The following is a 19,440-nucleotide window of genomic DNA, read 5'->3' as shown; positions in this document are numbered from 1 at the left end:
CCTTCACCAACCCATATTATTCAAATGCTTATTAGCAGGTTTTCAGAGTATTAAAAAATTACATTAAATTAAAACTCCAAAATGGTGATAAAAAATCTGAATACTGACCAAACAGCAGTTTATAAATATATCCTTCAAACTTGAAAAAAAAAATTAATGTTAACAGTATTCTATTAGTGACATAGATATCTATGAGGATTAATTTTGTATGTGATTCACAGTTTATCATTAATGAACTAGTTGTGGTTGATATGATACCGGGACATTCACATTGATGTATAAGAAACTGAGGTTCCAACAAGATAATAATGTCATCATGTGAAATAATTCAATTTTGTTTTTGACTATGGAAAGTTACTTGCATGTATCATTATTTTATTAGTTCAGCTTTGAACTTTGCCAAAGCAGAGGTAGTGATATTTTTCATGAACCAAAAGGTATAAACAGTCACATTTTTATGAACCCTTATTTGGTCAAATATACAACGTATGCAAGTAGCAGGCACCAATTATTTTTTTGTAATTTCAAGTGTCATAAACAAACTTTTCCATTTTTTTTTAAAGAATAAAAAAATGCAAGAAAAGTCATTCTATAAACAACTATTTTCTAATGTTTTTTTTTAAAGCAAAATTCTTTTTTTTTAAACACATTCAGTATTTGCTTTTCCAATATTCAACACTGTCCAACTGCTATTCTTGTACATAATAACCGTAATTACCTTATATGAAAAACAAGTATGAAAAAATAAATTCAGATAAAGAGAAAATACACACACAGCTTTAGAAAATGAAAGAAAAAAACCCTATAAAAATGACATGACAAACAGATAAATGATCAATGAAATGGATGTCAACATGTAATTTTAATCAATGTTTTATAATAACATCAATAATGACTAGCATTAAATTCAATTTTATACAAAGGAAACACTATTTAACTCAATGTAAATGGCATACAACTTAAATAAATGTTTCCTTGATATGTAAAACAAATTATAATCCATACTCTTTGGAAACATACATAACATATATATATATATATATATATATGTATATACACACACACACATATATATATATATATATATATATATATATATGTAGCATCATACCTGAGATCATCTCAGCACAATTATTCTGATAAGAAGTTACATAAACAAGCAGTCATGATTTATCTGCCTAAGTTATCACATTTTTGACCACTGCATACATTCCCTACAACTAATGGGTAGTCTTCATACTCTGGACGGCTGAACCACACTGTTGTTGTTAGTTCTTATGGCTCTCTCGATATTATCATTATAATCTGCATGGTCTAAAAGATAACTTTCTTCCAGGTCTATTTCAAATCCAGGATTTGTAATAATTCTTGGCATAGTTTCATCAATTTCACCTGGAAGTTCTTATAAAAGAAATTCATGAAGTAGTATTAAATTAATTGAATGTATATATATAAAAAAAGCATAGACTTGGCTATGTGTTTACTAATCAAACAATTTCAGTTTTTACATAAATATCATATACATGAAAATTTAAATGTGCTTAGTAAGCAATGGATACGAAAAAAAAATGCTAAAATTATGAAGTCATTGCCAAAATTTCCCAAAACTAGAAATGTTTCATTAATCCTATCATCTATTATTCACAGATACGAATTTTGATGTTATCTGCAACTGTTACTAATATTCTGAAGCCATTTAAAGATCAAAGCTTAATAAATTGGGAGAACTCCATACAGCCTGTAAGGAATGTAGCAAATAGAATGTAGCTAATCCAATTTTCAGTCTCACTTCCCCATAGTGCATTTTGTAAGTAGGTATCCACCTACTAATGAAGTACATCTGAATATTGAATGACTGAGAGAAGGTTGGCAATTTGGGAGTGACTAACCAAATTCTATTTTGTTAGTTTAAACCATGCATGCACTTTGATACAAGAAAAATATCACCAGGCAATGCCTCAGCCAGTATGACCATTCCATACTGAATGATACAAAATGATGGTATGCCATCATTTTGTGTTTGGTTTAAAGCCAATACAGAATATAATTTATTTAGTCCTTTTTGTTGGAATCCTCACCTTGATGTGGTGAAGATAAAATGAAGCTAAAAAAGAGATGAAACAATCTAACAATGGGGGAAAAACAAGAAATAACACTATATTGAAAACAGACTAGATATCAAAGATAAAAAAGCATAATAAAAAAGGCTAGACAGTATTTTTCGGAATTGTGTAACATCAAAAGCACTGTTGAAAACACTATTACACAGAAGCTAGAACAGGAAGAGAAGGAGAAAGTATCCTAGAAATACAAGAGTTGAAAACAGAACAAGCAATGAAACATAGGAAAAACAATGAAATGCCAGGAGAAGATGGAATTACAGTAGAAACCAAAGATAACTCTAAGTGAAGAGTTCATGCGAGTTAGCTGTAATTTTTTTTTTTTTTTTTTTTTTTTTTGCAAAAATGATTCTAAATTTTTCTTTGCATATGTGACATAATTAAATGCTTCATTTATGCACACATATGACTGCTTAAAAATGTCATTAAACGATTACATGCATCTATTAATGAAAAAAGTAGTGATTCATTATATGATGAAATTTGCCAGTGTTTCGTATTTTATTTGAGAATATTCCTTAACTTATTGTGGTTTTTGTTTTAAGCAGGTTGGGATTGAATGAGCTAGTTAGTTTGCAAGTAAACATTGTATTTTTTTGTTTAAATATAATATTGTTGACATGGTACCAATGTGTGGATGAAGAATGGCAGCAAAGACCGTTGTCGGACATGTGTGTGAAATGTATTCGACGAGAAAATTAAAGAATATGCAGAAAGAAATTGAAACTGGAGAGAGAGTGTGTATTAAGTGTTTCAAAAGTGAGTGTCTGTTAGGTGACGAGAATGAAGCAAATATTAGTAGAGTGGATAGTACCGTAGGATGGAAAATGATGTTATTAATGTCGAAAGTGTGGCCGTGGAAATAGAGGAGAATGAAATCAACATTAATAAAGAAATTGCATGTTTGAATGCAATTTCTCTATAGGACAAAATGCGAAACTGTGAATAAATTTATATGGAATAAGAGAGAAATTAGCCAAAACACTAAATTAGCTGTATACAAGACAGTGTTTAAACCAAAACACTTGACCAAAGACTAGAGACTGCAGATATGAGTCCTGAGAAAGATTAGGGGCATGAACAGATGGCATCAATGGCAATATCTTATTAAAAATGAGGATATTAAGAAAGTACTTGATATTGTCAGCATCCAGGAATGCATTAGCATAGCTATTCTGAACTGGTATGGTCACTTAAGCAGAATGGAAGAGGAAAGATTAGCAAAACAAGTGTTCTCTGCCAGGTTGGCATGAAAAAGATCCAGAGGAAGACCAAGATATAGGTGGATTGATACAATAAAAAGTGCCTTAGAAGATAGAAATATAACACCTGATAATACTGGAGTCTTGACATTTAACAGGGTGATTTGGAGGAAAACTGTAGATAGGAAGTAAGTAATGATGTAAATTTTTCATTTAGTACTATCATATCCTGTACACCCCTTCAGGGTATATATCAGGAATTTGATGATGATGAAATCAAAGGAAGTACAGGGTGATCAAAATTAAAGTATCCTTATTTCAGGCCTTATGAAGTGCCATCCAGTAATCCAAATGAAGCAAAACTTTGCAAGAATGTCTTGTGCCTCATGCAGATATGATATCTGAGGGGGCAGGGGAAAAGCTCCAAAATTCATCACCAGAGGCATTGCATAATTTGCATAACACACAACTCAGCAGGTTCAAGGAGGGTTTATAAAGATCGACACAGGATGTTTCACTTCATGCTGGTTGTTAATACCATCCACAGTGATGGCATTAACCTTGATCCAACATGCATTAGATCAAGGTTAATGCAAATTCATCACCTGTACAAATGTCGACAAGGTCCATGTGCTTTGTGATGAATGATTAATCATTTTGAAGAAATGGGATCATTGGAAGTTAGACCTGACAGAGGTTGCAAACCAGTCAATTCACACTAAGTGAATGAGGTTGCTACTGCTGTTGTGGAGTAGGCCATGAACAACAGCACTGGTTCCTGCAGTGCATGTGCTGTATCAAGACACATGAATATGCCTTACATAACTGTCTAGAAAATTCAATTTAAGATTCCTGAGTTTCTGTCCATTCAAGATAATCCTGACACAAGAAATGCACCTGCAGGACTTTGAAAGTCGACTGACATATTCCTTGCTTGAGTGGATGCTGCATACCTGTGAATGATTTTGTTGGGAGATGAGGCTCACTTTCACCTGAACAAGGCTGTGAATACCCACAATTGCAGGATATCAGCTATACAAAACTTGCATGCAATCCAACAAATTTCTTTGCATTCACTCAAAGCTGTAAATCCACATCAAAGTGTCTGATGTGGATTTACAGCTTTGTTTACAATTGGACCATTCTTCTTTGAGGACATTCACCAGTCACATCCTCTGCTCAGTTATTGCTGAGAAGTATTGCGATATAATAAACAACCTTTTTGTGCAACAGCTACAGCAGTATCTGTGCATGGATTCAGTTATTTTGATCCCTTGCGACTTCTGGCTCTGGGGATTTATCAAAGAAAGGGATAATAACTACATGTAAAATTTGATTTTCAAGTCGCACGGTGAAAAACATATGAAAAGATAAAAAGTTACTACAATTTGTAGACCGCATTTTTATCGAAACCGCATATAAGTACTGCGTGGAACAAGGGTTACTACAATTTGTAGACCATGTTATATTGAAACCGAGTTGTATAAGTACCGTGTTATACGAGGGTTACCTGTACTTTCGTTTCTGGAAATTTTCTCTGTTCCGAGTTCTTTCTTGCTTCCTTGGTGTGTGAGAGCATTCCAGTTACGTAGAGTTCAGTGGATGTGCATGAGCTGTCATCGACGATCACAGCTGTTAAATCACAGATATGCCGTTAAATTTTCTCTAAATTTCTTGGCAAATTATGGCTGAAAAACGTCGGCATTGCTACAATACTGTATTGCATACAAGCCGTGTTGCGTATCAGGGGTGGCTTGTGCATAGGCACTGCGGAACTGCAGCACCCCCAATTTTTCTCGATATATAAATATATTTATTAATTTATTTATATTTGCTTGTAATATTTAATTTTATCAATAACAATCCTATACAATTCTCTTATTTTGTATAAAAAATAATAAAAATCCACCTTGTAGCACTTAGGAGTATGAAGGATGCCAACAGCACTATGGTCACCACAGTGTCATATTGCTACACGTGCAAGCATATGTACGTCATAGTGAGATGCGAGCTATTAGTGTAATGCGGCATTGTCCATCGCACAGTTCCAATGTTGTTTATATGCAGTTTGCGCCAGTAGTAGAGTGTTTGTAGTGCTTATCGTGTTTACTCCGTCTCTTTAAATATTTGGACATTACAATTAAATCCTTTAATTGTAATGTTCAAAAATGTAAATCTATTCCTTCAGTTACAATTAAAGGAATGGGTTTTATTTTTAAGTAATTTTGAATTACCCCAAATTTTATAATTTTATCAATAATAAACAATATTTTTTCATGTTTAATTTTTTTAAAAAATTTTTACCATAATTTTGATATTTTATCCAAACACGTATACACTGTACTTACAGTGTGTATGTATATTTCGAAAATTGCAGCATTCCCACAATTTCAAGCCACGAGCCGCCATTGTTGTGTATGCTAAAGAACATGAAACAGGGCTGCAGAGAGGCATTTCGGCCCACCCCCAACTAAGAAAATGATAAGAACTTGCCGGAATCAGGAAGAGGATCTAAAAAAAAAAAAAAGCGACTCACATTAAACATAATCTACGAAGTGGAACTGCAAAATGGCCAGAACTTTAAGTAGAACTAAATACTTGGATTTTAGACAACAGAAAAGCGGGACTTTCAGTGTCCACAAAAATGATTATTCATCAAGCAGAACTAAATACTTTTGTAGACACTGAAAGCAGGACTTTCAGTGTCTAGAAAAATTATTATTCATCAAGCAAAAGCGATAGCCACTAACACAGGGATCGCCAACTTTACTGGATCAACATCATGGTGTTCAAGATTCACGAAGAGAAACCAGCTATGCGGACTAAAACAAAAATATCACAAAAGATGCCAGCTGAATATGAAGAAAAAATTATTGAATTTCATTATGTAAATTCATTATAATATTCAGTGATAAAGTTTTTTCCCTAAAAAATGTGTACAAAAAAGGGTGCGTGTCTTATATGCCGGCAAATACGGTAATTCAAGATATGCAGATGATACAACCCTCATAGCAAAAAATGAGGAAGACCTGGAGCAGTTTATTCATTGGTTAAGATGGAAAGTAACAAAGCTGGGCTTAATTTAAACATCATCAAAACAAAAGTAATGGCATCTGGCAATTTAAATGAATTTATAATAGAGGAAGATAAAATAGAAATCGTTGAAAGTTATGATTTACTGGGGTCCAGAATCAGAAACGATAGTAAATGTGAAGATGAAATTAAAAGAAGGATAGTCATGGGAAAAAAAGTGATGCTAAACCTGGCAAAAATTATGAAAGAGAGAGGTGTAAGTAAGGCCACGAAAGTTAAAATTGTTAAAGTAATGGTATTTCCAGTAGTGATGTATGGATGCTAAAGCTGGATTATTAAGCATAAAGATAGGAAGTGAATTGATTCATTTGAATTATAGGTGTGGAGGAAACCATTAAGAATCTGGTGGACTTCAAGAATGACCAATAAGAAGGTTTTAGAGAACATAAAGACAGAATGCTTCACGGAGGGGGGGGGGGGCAATGATCACTAAACAGAAGTTGATGTACTTTGGACATATCATGCAAGCTGATGAATCATTAGAAAAGACAGTGATGTCGGGGAAGATTGAGGGAATGAGAAGAGAAGACCACAAACGAGTTGGATGGACACCATAAAAGAACTTACCAACTCGAACTTACAATTGTTGAAAGAAAGGATAAAAGTCGAAACCGACTGGATAGCACATAACAACAACATGAGAAGACAATCTGACATGTGCAACAGATGGTAGAGAAATCCAAATCGATAAAATTTACATTTAAAAATGGCCTCTAATTGATTTTAACATGGCTACAAATCAGATTTAATCATAAACTACATGCAAGTGCTTGCGAGTTATAATGTATTCACAAAGGACATGACCTATACATTTAGCATCTTATATCTTGATTTTTACAGATGACTGGATTCTTCTTGAATTTAAAAAAAGTTGAAGTAATGTTACATTCAAAATTTATTCTGCTATGTACAAAGTACAGTGGAGCCTCATAGTTTGTATTTAATTCCAGAAATCCGGTTGAACTATCAATCGTTCTAAGTCCGAATCAAGATTTTACATAAGAAATAATGGAAAGGGAAAAAATAATCCATTCCCATATCCAAAAAATTTCAATAATTTTTTTTATTTTATCTATTTTAGGTTTTTTAATGTTAATAACTTAGAAAAAATTAAACAAAATAATCTTATATTTATTTTATTCATTTTAATTATTACAACATAAAATAACAGTGAAGAATATTTTTTTAATATAAAAATCACAAAGACGAAAATAATGCTCCTGTTGTTAAGCGACTTCTTTCTGCTTCTTAGCTGGAGTTGAGAATGTTGATTCACGTTCTCTTTTTTCTGCAGAGAAGAATCTATCTAATGTTGTTTGGCGCCTGACGATTTTCTTTGATATTTTTAAAATAACCCATCATGTTGTCATCAAATAAGTTGATATTCCTGGTCACTACTGTCTTATTAGGGTGCCATTTTTCCACAATAGCTTGTGTTCTAACCCAAACAGAGAACAATTCTTGAAGGTCGGCATTGGAAATGCATCCTTTGGTGTCCTTCTCTTCCATAAAAATTTATTTTTCTGTTGTTGTTGATCATGAAGATGTTGAAGTTCTTCTGTGCTGAGTTCGGTTTTATGATCATCTATTAACTCCTCTACATCTTCATCACTCACCTCTAATCCCATAGCTTTACCCAAAGACACAATTTCATTTACAACAGACTCTTCTTCATTGACTGAAATAAAATCTGGCCAGAGTTTTTTTCCAAGCAAAAATCATTGTTTTAATAGAAACTTCTTTCCATGCCTTATCGACAATCCTTAAGCAATGAAGAATGTTGTAATGCCCTTTCCAAAATTCTTTAAGAGTCAGTTCTGTGGCATTGGTTATTTCAAAGCACTTTTGAAACATAACCTTAATATACAGTTTTTTGAAGTTTGAAATCACTTGCTGGTCCATGGGTTGTATGATAGAAGTGGTATTGGGAGCAAAAACTTTATCTTGATAAAACTGAATTCATCAACTAAATCCTCCTCTAAATTTGGGGGATGAGCAGGAGCATTGTCCATCGCTAGAAGAGCTTTTAATGGTAGATTTTTTTCAGTAAGATAAGGTTTTACAGTGGGAGCAAATTCTTGATAAATCCACTCAGTGAAAAACTCTCTGGTAACCCACACTTTCGTGTTGGTCCTCCACATGACACCGAATTTGCTCTTTATGACATTGTTCTTTTTAAAAAGACGTGGATTTTCAGAATGGTAAACGAGCAAAGGCTTTATCTTACAGTCTCCACTAGCATTACCACAAAGCAGCAAAGTAATTCTATCTTTCATAGGTTTATATCCCGGTGCCGTCTTTTCTTTTGTGATATAGGTCCTTTTGGACATTTTTTTCCAAACAAGACCTGTTTCATCATAATTAAAAATTGTTGAGATACAAATCCCTCACTATCCACATACTCCTTAAAGGTTTTTACAAATTTGTCCGCTTCTTCTACATCGGCACTCGCAGCCTCTCCATGCATGACAACACTATGGATCCCAGTTCGTTTTTTGAATTTATATAACCAGCCTCTACTCCTTTAAACTCCCCATTTTCAGTACTGGTTTCAGGTGTGTTTCTTAAGTTCACTATGCCCAATGGTGTGCCAAAACTGTCTAATGCTATACGACTCCGAGTTCCTGGACTATAGTTCGAACTGCGAATCAAATTTCTTGCGTTCTCAAGCGTTTGAACTCTGGAACATTCGAAGTTAGAAGCATTCGAACTATGAGGCACCACTGTACAAGCAAATCTATATGCACATCTGTAGTAACATTCCTCAAATGCAAAGCACATTAACTTCTTAAAAAGTCAGATCACAAACTGTGCATTTATGCATGAGAATTACATAAAAAATGTATACTATTTTTTATTTGAAAGAGGGAAACACATACTTATTGTCCCTGAATAGAAGCTGTCACAACTACTAACAAGTAAGAAATTGGCATTAATATCAATTATGCAGGCACAATTGTTTTTTTGTTCAATATTCAAATATTTAAATTCATTTAATTCCATGATGTTTGTCTGTTGGAATCTACTGTACATTACCTTCATGGACCTGTGTTTCATTCAGGATTTCTCCATGAGTGCAAGTCACAAAGATGACTCCAACGATCTAGATTTTGAGCCCTTCTCTTCCATGTTATACTCATAGATTTCACAAATGGGTCTTCTCATCTTGTAGGGGGTCTTCCTGGTTTTCTCTTTATTTTTGGTTGCCAATTGAGTATTCTATATGTCCATCTGTTATCCCTTAGTCTGGCTATCTGGCCTGGCCATCACATCTTTCTTTAGTATACTGCAGTTACCACATCTTTTATGCCTGATCTCTCTCTCTCAGTTTTGTATTTCTAACATGTTCCATTTTGCTGATGTTACAAATCCTACGTTCTATTGCACGCTGAGTTATCCTGAGAGTCTCTTTTTCTTTTCTTGTTGTGTTCCATGTTTCTGACCATGTGAGTGATGGAAGAATGTCACTATTAAATAGTTTTGCCTTTGCAGAGATGTCAAGATTTGGATCAGTAAGTGTGTATTTTAGTCTTTTGAATGGTAGCCATGTGACTTTCTTTCTTTTAAACAGTTCTTCTTCAGATAAATTGTTATTCATTTTTATTGTTTGTCCTAAGTAATTGTAAGAGTCAACTTGTTCTATAGGGATGTTATGAATACATAAATGACTGTTACTTGTGTAGATGCTTTTAATTCATTTTGTTTTTTTCTAGATTCAATTCTAAGCCTATCTCACTACTGTTTGTGTATATTTTTTCATCTATTTCTTCTAGATCTTTTGGGTTGTGAGATATCAGTACTAGATCATTGGCAAAAATAAGGATTTGTAGTTTTTCACTACTGTACATAGAGAAAACAAAGTAACAGCTTAGAACAGAGGTCAAAACAGGAAAAACATCAAGAGTAGTATGGCAAAACTGGCAGTACTTTATTCCTCTACTTATTAACAGAGATTTAGTCTGACTATTGCTTTCACTTACCTGACCCTAACACCTTCTGTGAATGATTCATAGAAATTATTCTCACAGGTATGAAGGCCTTCATCCCCATTCAACCCATAATCCACATCCACTTTCCAGGCTTACTCACAATAACCACTAATCCCATCCACAGCTTTGCAGATGATAGTACTCTCCAATCAGCCTGCTCATCTGACAAACCATGCAGTACTCTGACATCTCAGGCTGCAAGATCATCTACAATTAGCCTTAAACACTGATCCACCAACTACCTTCCTATGAGGAAAGGACAATCTTGTTATGTTCAATGCCACCAAAACACAGTCTTGCCTTTTCTCGTGCAAAAGAGATCCCAGTTCACCCCCCTCCCCTCCCCCCAGTAATACACGAATCACCAGACAAGATCAAATTTCTTTGCTTGGACTAACGTTTACCTTCAGTCTTTTCTGGCATAAATAAACAATCACAGCCATAGCCTCCTCAGCATCCAAGAAACTTGGCATTCTCTTTCATTCAAGAGCCTATGTTATACCCATTCAACTCTTCATTATATACAAATCCAAAATTCATCCATGTTTAGAATGATGTTCACATGTTTGGGGGGGCGACATACCTAAAACTTCGCTTAAAATCTTTGACACCATCCAGAGCTGTGCAATTAGGTTCATAGATGATCCCTCTCTTACAGACTCATTTCAACCTCTCCCACAGGCACAGTGTTTCAGCACTGTGTCTATTCTACAGGTACTTTCATGGTCACTGTTCCAGTGAATTGGCAACAATTATTCCTCCACTTTGTGTTGCACCTGTTAATACAAGAGTTGCAGCTGACCTTTACCATACAACTATAAACACACCAAACCTGCTTCTATTCACCACTTTTATTCTGTTCACCTCTGTCCTCTGAAAAATCCTTCCGCAAGAAGTATTCCCAAACAATTACAACCTGCAATTCTTCAAAAATCAGTAAACTCCTATCTTAGTCTTCATCTGCACCCTACAAACGGCACTGATGTGATTATAGGTCTCTCAACCTCTCATGTAAGGAATCAATATAAAAAAAATATCCAAACCTGATGTCCTCTTTCTGACTGAACCCAAATTTTTGCTACTTCAACTACAGCCCATCATAACAGTTCAAATTACACCCTGTATGATTCCTTCCACAATAAGGTAGGTGTTTGTGCCTTCATGCATTGATATTCCTTGCCAAAGGATGTCTAATCTGGAATCTCACTTTTTTGAACTCCTGTGGCTTAATATTTCTTTGCTACATTTTGTTTCATTCATATGCTGTCTCTACCATTCACCAGATTCTAAAAATCATTCTGATCACTTTGACTTTTATCTTCGAACCTCAATTTCATTCAGCTCAAACTTCCAAACAAGCATTTTTTTGGTGATTTCAATGTCCACAATTCTAACTTGATCCCTTTTTCAAATTTCACTGACCAAGTTGGAAGAGGAGGAGAGCTTTTTCCTGTAAGTAATGATTTAAAACAGATAATTCATCTTCCTACCAGAATTCCAAAGGAGTACTGATGATGCAGTACTCTTTTGTAATAACATGGAAGAACTAGGCCAAATTCTTGACATAATTAACAAGATCAGTAATAACAGAGGACGTCAACTAAATCCTAGCAAGCCAAAGATTATGGTTCTCAAAGGAAATACAAACAGGGAAGTTCTTGAGAAACAAGTTTACCTTAATGGAAAAAGATTTGAGGAAGTCAGCAAATTTGAGTACCTCATCATCATCAAATTCCTGATATATACCCTCAAGGGGATGTACAGAATATGATAGTACTACATGAAAAATTTACATCATTACTAACTTCCTATCTACAATTTTCCTCCAAATCAGTCTGTTACTTGTCAAGACTCAAACATTATCAGATCTTATATTTCTATCGTCTAAGGCACATTTTACCGTATCAATCCACCTATATCTTGGTCTTCCTCTGGGTCGTTTTCCTGCCAACCTGGCAGAGAACACTTGTTTTGCTAATCTTTCCTCGCCCATTCTGTTTAAGTGACCATACCACCTGAGATTAGCTCTGCTAATGCATTCCTGGATGCCGACAATGTCAAGTTCTTTCCTAATATCCTCGTTTTTAATATGATACTGCCAGTGATGCCATCTGTTCATGCATATAATCTTTCTCAGGCCTCTCATATCTGCAGTGTAGTCTTTGGTCAAGTGTTTTACTTCTGACCCAGCTCTCAGATCCATAAGTTAAAACTGGTTTGAACACTATCTTGTATACAGCTAATTCAGTGTTCTGACTAATTTCTCTCTTATTCCATATGAATTTATTCAATTGACTTCCTACCATACCAGCTTTGTTGATTCTGTTGTCTATTTCTTTATTTAATATACCATCTTCAGTAAAAACCGTGCCAAAGTAGCTGAAATGTTTTACTTGTTCCATAGGTGGGAACAACACAATTGACATTTTCAACAATTCTATCTATTTTCATGGTTTTTGTGTTTTTAATACTGACCTTCATACCATATCTATTACAACAGTTATTCAATTCAGTCAGGGACTCTTGCAAACTTGTAGTGGATTTATTTAGAAGTATAACATCGTCCGCATAAAGCAAAGAGCTGACATCAACATCTCCAATTCTGATATCATGTTTAATACCATTTTCCTTCATAATGTGATTCATATAGATAATGAATAACAGAAGGGATAATGTACATCCTTGTCTCACACCAGATTTAACATTAAACCATCTTCCTGTACTTCCTCCAATTCTAACTGCCAACTTACAACTCAAATACAGACTAAGTATTGCTTGATATACTGCCCTACTGACACTATAAAACTGTAGCATATTGAGTAGCTTCTCTCTCTCTTGGCACCTTGTCATATGCCTTTTCCAGATCGACAAAACTTAAATATAGATCTTTGTTATATTCCCATGCTTTCTCGACTGTTTGTCGTAAAGTGAAGATCTGATCCTGACAGCCTCTATTTGGCCTGAATCCAGCTTGTTCTTCACCAACTTTGGTGAAGATCTTGCCAGAACACTCAGTAGGGAAATACCTCTGTAATTCTCACATTCAGTTTTATTTCCCTTTTTATATATGGGTACTATTAGAGCTCTACTCCAATCATCGGCAATTCGTCCCTCCGTCCAGGCTTTCTGAACTATGCAGTGCAGCCACTATAAGACTTTTATACCACCATATTTCAGCATTTCTGGTCGAATATCTTCTACTCCTGCTACATTTCCATATTTCAAGCCTTTGATGGCTTTTTCTACTTCAAGTATGGATATGTGTTCCTGACTGTATGCCTGTTGAGTGTTTTTTACCACTGTGCTATCATTGCTTGTTTCATTTAGCAATTTTTCAAAGTAATTACTCCATACTTCAAGGATATCTTTTTCTCCTGTTTTCATGTAACCTTTATCATCTCTAACTTTTTACAGCACTCTTTCCTCCATTTCTAAGCTTCTTCAACAACCTCCAGCATATCTTACCACCTTCTTGATATTTATTTTCTATGTTCTTGCCAAAGTCCTCCCATGACTTTTGTTTAGCTAGTTTTACACAGTGTTTAGCTTTCTTACATTTGTCTCTGTATTCTCTAAGAGCATAAGCTGAATTATTTGCTAGGATCTTTCAATATGCTTTCTTCTTTTTCCTTCACTGCCTCTTTCAATTACTGTGTCCACCATGGAGTTCTGATTTTTTTATCCTTGCACCACATGCCTGTCTGGCTGAATCAATCAGGGCTTTCTTCAAGGCTTGCCACTGAATCTCCAAGGTTTGGTTCCTGTTCTCAAAATCTTTCATTGTTTCTTCAATAATCTTTGTGTATTTTAGTCTACAGTTCACATCTGAGAGCTGCTCAACTTTTATTCGCTTTAAAACTTTCTTACATGTTATTCTTTTCAATACAAAATTCAATTTTATCCTGCTCAAGACTAAATAGTGATCATTTCAAATCCTCTGTACACTCTGGTGTTCTGCACCAGGGAGAAAACATCACTATCAACAATAACATAGTCAATGAGACTTTCTTCTTATTCCTTGCCTCTTTTCTCCATGTGAATTTGTGCACATTTTTATGTTGGAACATGGTGTTAGTAATAACTAGTCCATGTCCTAAGCAGAAATCCAACAGGTATTTGCCATTATTACTCCATGATTACTCTTTTCTCCAATTTTTTCCAAAATATTTTTGTATGTCTGACAATCATTTCCGACTCTGCTATTTAGATCCCCAACTTTTCCTTTTTCATTATGTCAGTTGCTTTTTCTAAAGCATCAAAAAATTCCTCCACTTCTACCTTAGTAGAACCTTCTGTGGGACCATAGGTGCAAATAAGTCTCATTGTCCAATTCCGCATTCTGATATTTGCCCACACCACTCAACTTGAGACTGCCTGCCATTCAAGAAGATTAGCCTCGTATTTTGTGTTGAATACTATGGCTACTCCTTCTTTTCCTTGATTGTCATTTCCTGAATATAACATTTTGTATTTATTGTTCAGAAAGATCTCACCAGTTTTTGTCATTTTTATTTCAGTCACCCCTATTATGTCAATCTGGTACTTATCTAATTCCTCAGCTAGCTCCATTTCTTTGCCATTCAGGCTTCTTATGTTGATAGTACCGATCTTTAACTCTGGTGATGTTGAGTTGGGGTGTGTTTTCAGATTTGTTCCAGTAGCTGACTTTTTGCTGTTCGCCCTGGTTCACTGGCGAAAACAACGGGGGCCTTGTTTAACCGGGCGACGCACCAGCCAGTATGACATTTTGTCATGTTGTACCATCATTTTTTATTTTGGTTTAACCAATAAGAATACAATTTGGTCAGCTAAATCCCAAATTGCCAGCCCATCCTCGTTCGTTCAGTATCCAGGTAGATACCCAACAGGGTGCACCACGAGAAGGTGAGGATTGGTCATAAGTCCTGGTCGGTTCTCCACATTCCTTTAAAGGCTATGTGGAGGTCTCCTTTCAGTTATACAGCTTTGACCCTTAAGCACCCTCAAGCCATCATTTGAGTACCTTTATTAATATCCATTATTAATATGAAGAATTGCTGTTCAGAAGACATCAGAAGAATGTTAGGAATTTCTAAAACAATAGTCAGAGACTTGTCTAAAATCTGGAAGGATGGATCTATCTCCATGGGAACAAAGTTGAGGATTTTGGATGCAGTTGTTTTTCCAACAGCGACTTATGGATGTGAGACTTGGAACCTAAAATCAGATAAGAAAAGGCTATCTGCTTTTGAGATGTGGTGCTACAGAAGGCTGTTGAGGATATCATATACCGAAAGGAATACAAATGAATGGGTGTTAGAAAAGATCAGTAGAACTTTAAGGCTCCCTTAGGGTATTGACAAAAGAAAGTTAAAATATTTTGGACACATTGAAAGGATGGAAGGAGGACTTCTCAGAACAGTAATAGAAGGTAAAGTTCCTGGAAAAAGAGGAAGGGGTAGACCATCAATGAGATGGATGGATGGTGTGTGTGTGTGTGGAGCAACTAATCTTCAGAGAGTTGAAGTCTCCAGAAAAGCAAACAACAGGACTACATAGTGAGGCCTGGTGTGACACATCACTGAGCATCGGAGTGACCATACGGCATCTGTGGATGTTCAGTGAACATATAGATAGATACCAGAATTCCAGACAATCCTCTTCACTCATCGAATGCTCTGGATCTCTTAAGTTTTGTGACTACTGCTGTTGATAACTGAGATCACAATCTCATTCAAGTTTCACTTCTGGTGGAATGTCTTCCTTCAACCATTTACAACCTCATGTACGCTGCCATGACAACAATGCTAAGTGGGGGACTGATGTGACTTTTTACTCCACCTTTCTGTGGCCAGACTATTGTTTTCATTCTTCAGGTACTTGCTGTGATCTTGTTACAGAAATAACCCATGTTGGAATGGAAGCTTTCATTCCTCACTCTGTTCCAATTTCCCACTCCATATCTAAATCATGGTTCTCCAAGAAGCCTGCCAGTGTGGTCCACCAAGAAAAGCAAATAGCCTATTACAAATGGCTTGAGACCAAAATACCAGCTTTCTTCACAAGCTACATAGTTGCACACAACACTTGTAAAACCATCATTAAAAGGAAAACGTCTAAATTCAACAGGGATAAATGTAGACAACTCGCCACTTGTGCTACTAGCCGTAGGCACACCTTCTAGTCCATCACCAAAGCTTCTGGGTGTAACTTTTGTCCATCTGTACTACCCCTTCTTTCTCACCCTTACAGTAGCGTTGTATCATCACTTAAAAGATAAGGCTGGCATCATGGCTTCATTCTTCTCTTATCACTCCTTCATAGATGGCCATGTCAAATTACCTCCTCCTTTGTCTAGAACATTGTATCCCATGTCCCCTGTGACCTCCCAGAAAGACATCAGAAGAATCCTGAATAATCTGGATACCACAAAGGCAGCTTCTCCTGATGAAACCTCACTTATTGTGCTCCTGAACTAACACCTGTTCTTTATCATCTATACACTAAATTGTACTCAGCTGGCATTCACCCTACAACATGGAAGCAAGCCCATATACAGTCAGGTTCCCCAAAAGCTGATAAACGTTTACCATCAAATGTCTACTATCGTCCTATTGCTCTTGCCTCAACTTTGTCCAAAGTAATGAAGAAGGTTATCAACAGTTGACTTCTTCAACATTTGAAGAACTGCCACCAAATTTGTGACCACCAGTATGGATTTCACCAATCTCTATCCACAGGTGATCTCCTGTGGATTGAGACTGGTGAAATCTCGCATCATGCATCTCTGGACTCATTCCATGGAAACGTTTAGAGAAACCTATGCTATTGCACTTGACTGACATTTCCAAGGCTTTTGATAAGGTCATCAAGGGATCCTCAAAAAATTACCATCATTATGGACTACATTTGTCCTTGTGTAAGTAGATAGCCAGTTCTCTCTCGTCTCAGATCTATCCCTACTTGTAATGGTGGAAAATGTTCTCTCTTCAGATTTTCCTGTTAATGCTGGTGTCCATCAGGGTTCTGTCATTTCACCTACCTCTTCCTAATTTATATAAATGACCTGCTCTCATTGACTGCAAAACCGATTCATAGTTTTGCTGATGATACCACTTTTCACTTGTCCTACTCATACAAGCCTTGCAGTGATCAAACATCTCAGGCTTCAAGATCACCTGTAATAAGTGTCCCAAACACTGATCTCCACAGTATCCTTGATTGGGGTGAAAACAGCCTAGTCAATTTCAATGCTTCCAAAACACAGTTTTGCTTATTTTCTTGCAAAAAAAAAAAAAAAAAAAATCTCCACATAAGCCTCCATAAATTTAACTTAGCATCCTTTTCTACTCAAGATAGTACTTCTCTTCTGAACAGTTACTTATTCTGTAAAAATTTCCAATCCAGCTAACCTTGGAATACTGTTCTCATATTGGGATGGTGTTACAAGACCTCTCTTATAGATTCTCTTCATCCACTTTCCCATATTTCAGTTTCTGCATTGTCTCTTCTAGAGTTATTTCCATAGGGATAAATGTAGAATGGATGCTAGTTCAGCAGAACTAGCATCTATTATACCTGCCATTTCTGCTAGATCTACAGGAACTTGAGCAACAGCTACTGAATATCCTTTTACAGTTGAACTGCATACTCACCAAACCTGCTATTCCCAGCATCTTTCATTCCATCTACCTCAATCGTGTGGAACAGAGTTGCTTGTGAAGCAATTCCAAAGGATTAAAACCTCCAGTAGTTTAAGAAGAATATCAACAGATTATTTTGCTGCCTACACATGGCATTTATTTGTTATAGGCCCTTCTGCCTCTTGTCTATGGGAGTAATATATAAAAAAAATGTTTTTGTAGTGGCTTGAAACATAGTTCCATGTTTGGTTTCTAAACCCAAATTTCTGGACTGTATAAAAATTTTATTTAATACAATTCACAGACAATGCATTTTGCATATTATATTAAATGCAAGAATAAACAAATAAATAAAATTAATAAAAATTGATGGCCTGGTTGGCTGAGTGGTTCATTGGCTGGTGAAAGGCTAGTGCCCAACTTACTGAAGTGGCTTGAAACGTTTTCATGTTTAGTCTCCAGAAAAGGGTTTGTGGACTATGTTAAAATAAAATTAAAATCAAAAAAGGAATCGAGAGTCATATAGATATATAAAGCACCCTATTATAACTTTTTATGGGTAAAAGGTATATAAACTAAGATGTGCTCAAATGAGGACGGAAAAGACACACCCTAAAATTCAAAATTTTTCTAAAATAATGTAATAATTAACACTGTAATGGCTCTATATCACACTCATAAAAAACACAGGATAACAATGTACCTAAAAAGTAGCAACCAACCAACATGCTATTGGTTGTTGATTTTTTAGTAATTTATTACAGTGAGTGAGTTTGTTATAATGGCATTTACTATAGTGACATTATTGTGATTACAGCAACAGAATCCAAATAGCATGATGTAAATCAGAAGAAGCTTTCTGTAGGCAAATAAAATTATGGTACATTATTTTGTTATGGTCTATGTATTTTTTATTTTTATATAGTCTATTGTAGTCTTATTCTTCCTAAATCCAGGCTAGAAGTATCGGACTTCTAGCCTAGATTTAGAATATCTGGATTTAGATATTCTGAGAAATCTAATTTCATTTTTGCCTGAATTTGTGAAACTAAGAAGTCTAATTATGCAAATTTTGTGGTCATCAAAGAATCTATAAATTACGTAGGTTCCCCTACCTTCTCCTTTTGGCATGTCTGATGGAATAGTGATTCCTGCTGCCTTTCCTATTTTTGAACAATCACTATTTCTGTCTTCACTGAGTAGTCCCTAAATATTACTATATAATGATACAACATAAAATAATAGAATCCCTAAACCAAACAGAAATGCCAAAATAAATTTATGAAGTAAAAAAAAAAAAAATGAATTGATGAAAGAGATGGCACGAGACTGAACAGGTCACCTGGTCTGGTGTAAATCCATATCAAGAAGAAATTTTAAACAGGACAAAATTTTAGAGACAATTTTCGTTCAA

At 35.3% G+C, this 19,440-nt stretch overlaps 1 protein-coding gene across 2 annotated transcripts in view; it reads right to left on the bottom strand.

Annotated features, from left to right (window-relative positions):
• Positions 1-358: 358 nt before the first annotated feature.
• LOC150107131 (neural cell adhesion molecule L1) overlaps positions 359-19,440 on the bottom strand; it is a 175,472-nt gene continuing 156,390 nt past the window's right edge. For both annotated transcript variants that reach the window (XM_090391653.1, XM_090391654.1), the window contains exon 6: positions 359-1,401. In XM_090391653.1, the coding sequence (XP_090247779.1) occupies positions 1,235-1,401 (167 nt within the window). In that variant the 3' untranslated portion in view covers positions 359-1,234. The remainder of the gene's footprint in view (positions 1,402-19,440) is intronic.

This window comes from Typopeltis vanoorti, chromosome 4, assembly GCF_054136105.1.
Source record: "Typopeltis vanoorti isolate ZY-2024b chromosome 4, IOZ_Tvanoo_1.0, whole genome shotgun sequence".
Lineage (NCBI taxonomy): Eukaryota > Metazoa > Arthropoda > Arachnida > Uropygi > Thelyphonidae > Typopeltis > Typopeltis vanoorti.
Note: the sequence above shows the minus strand (reverse complement) of the source record. Positions and strands in the feature narration are given on the sequence as shown.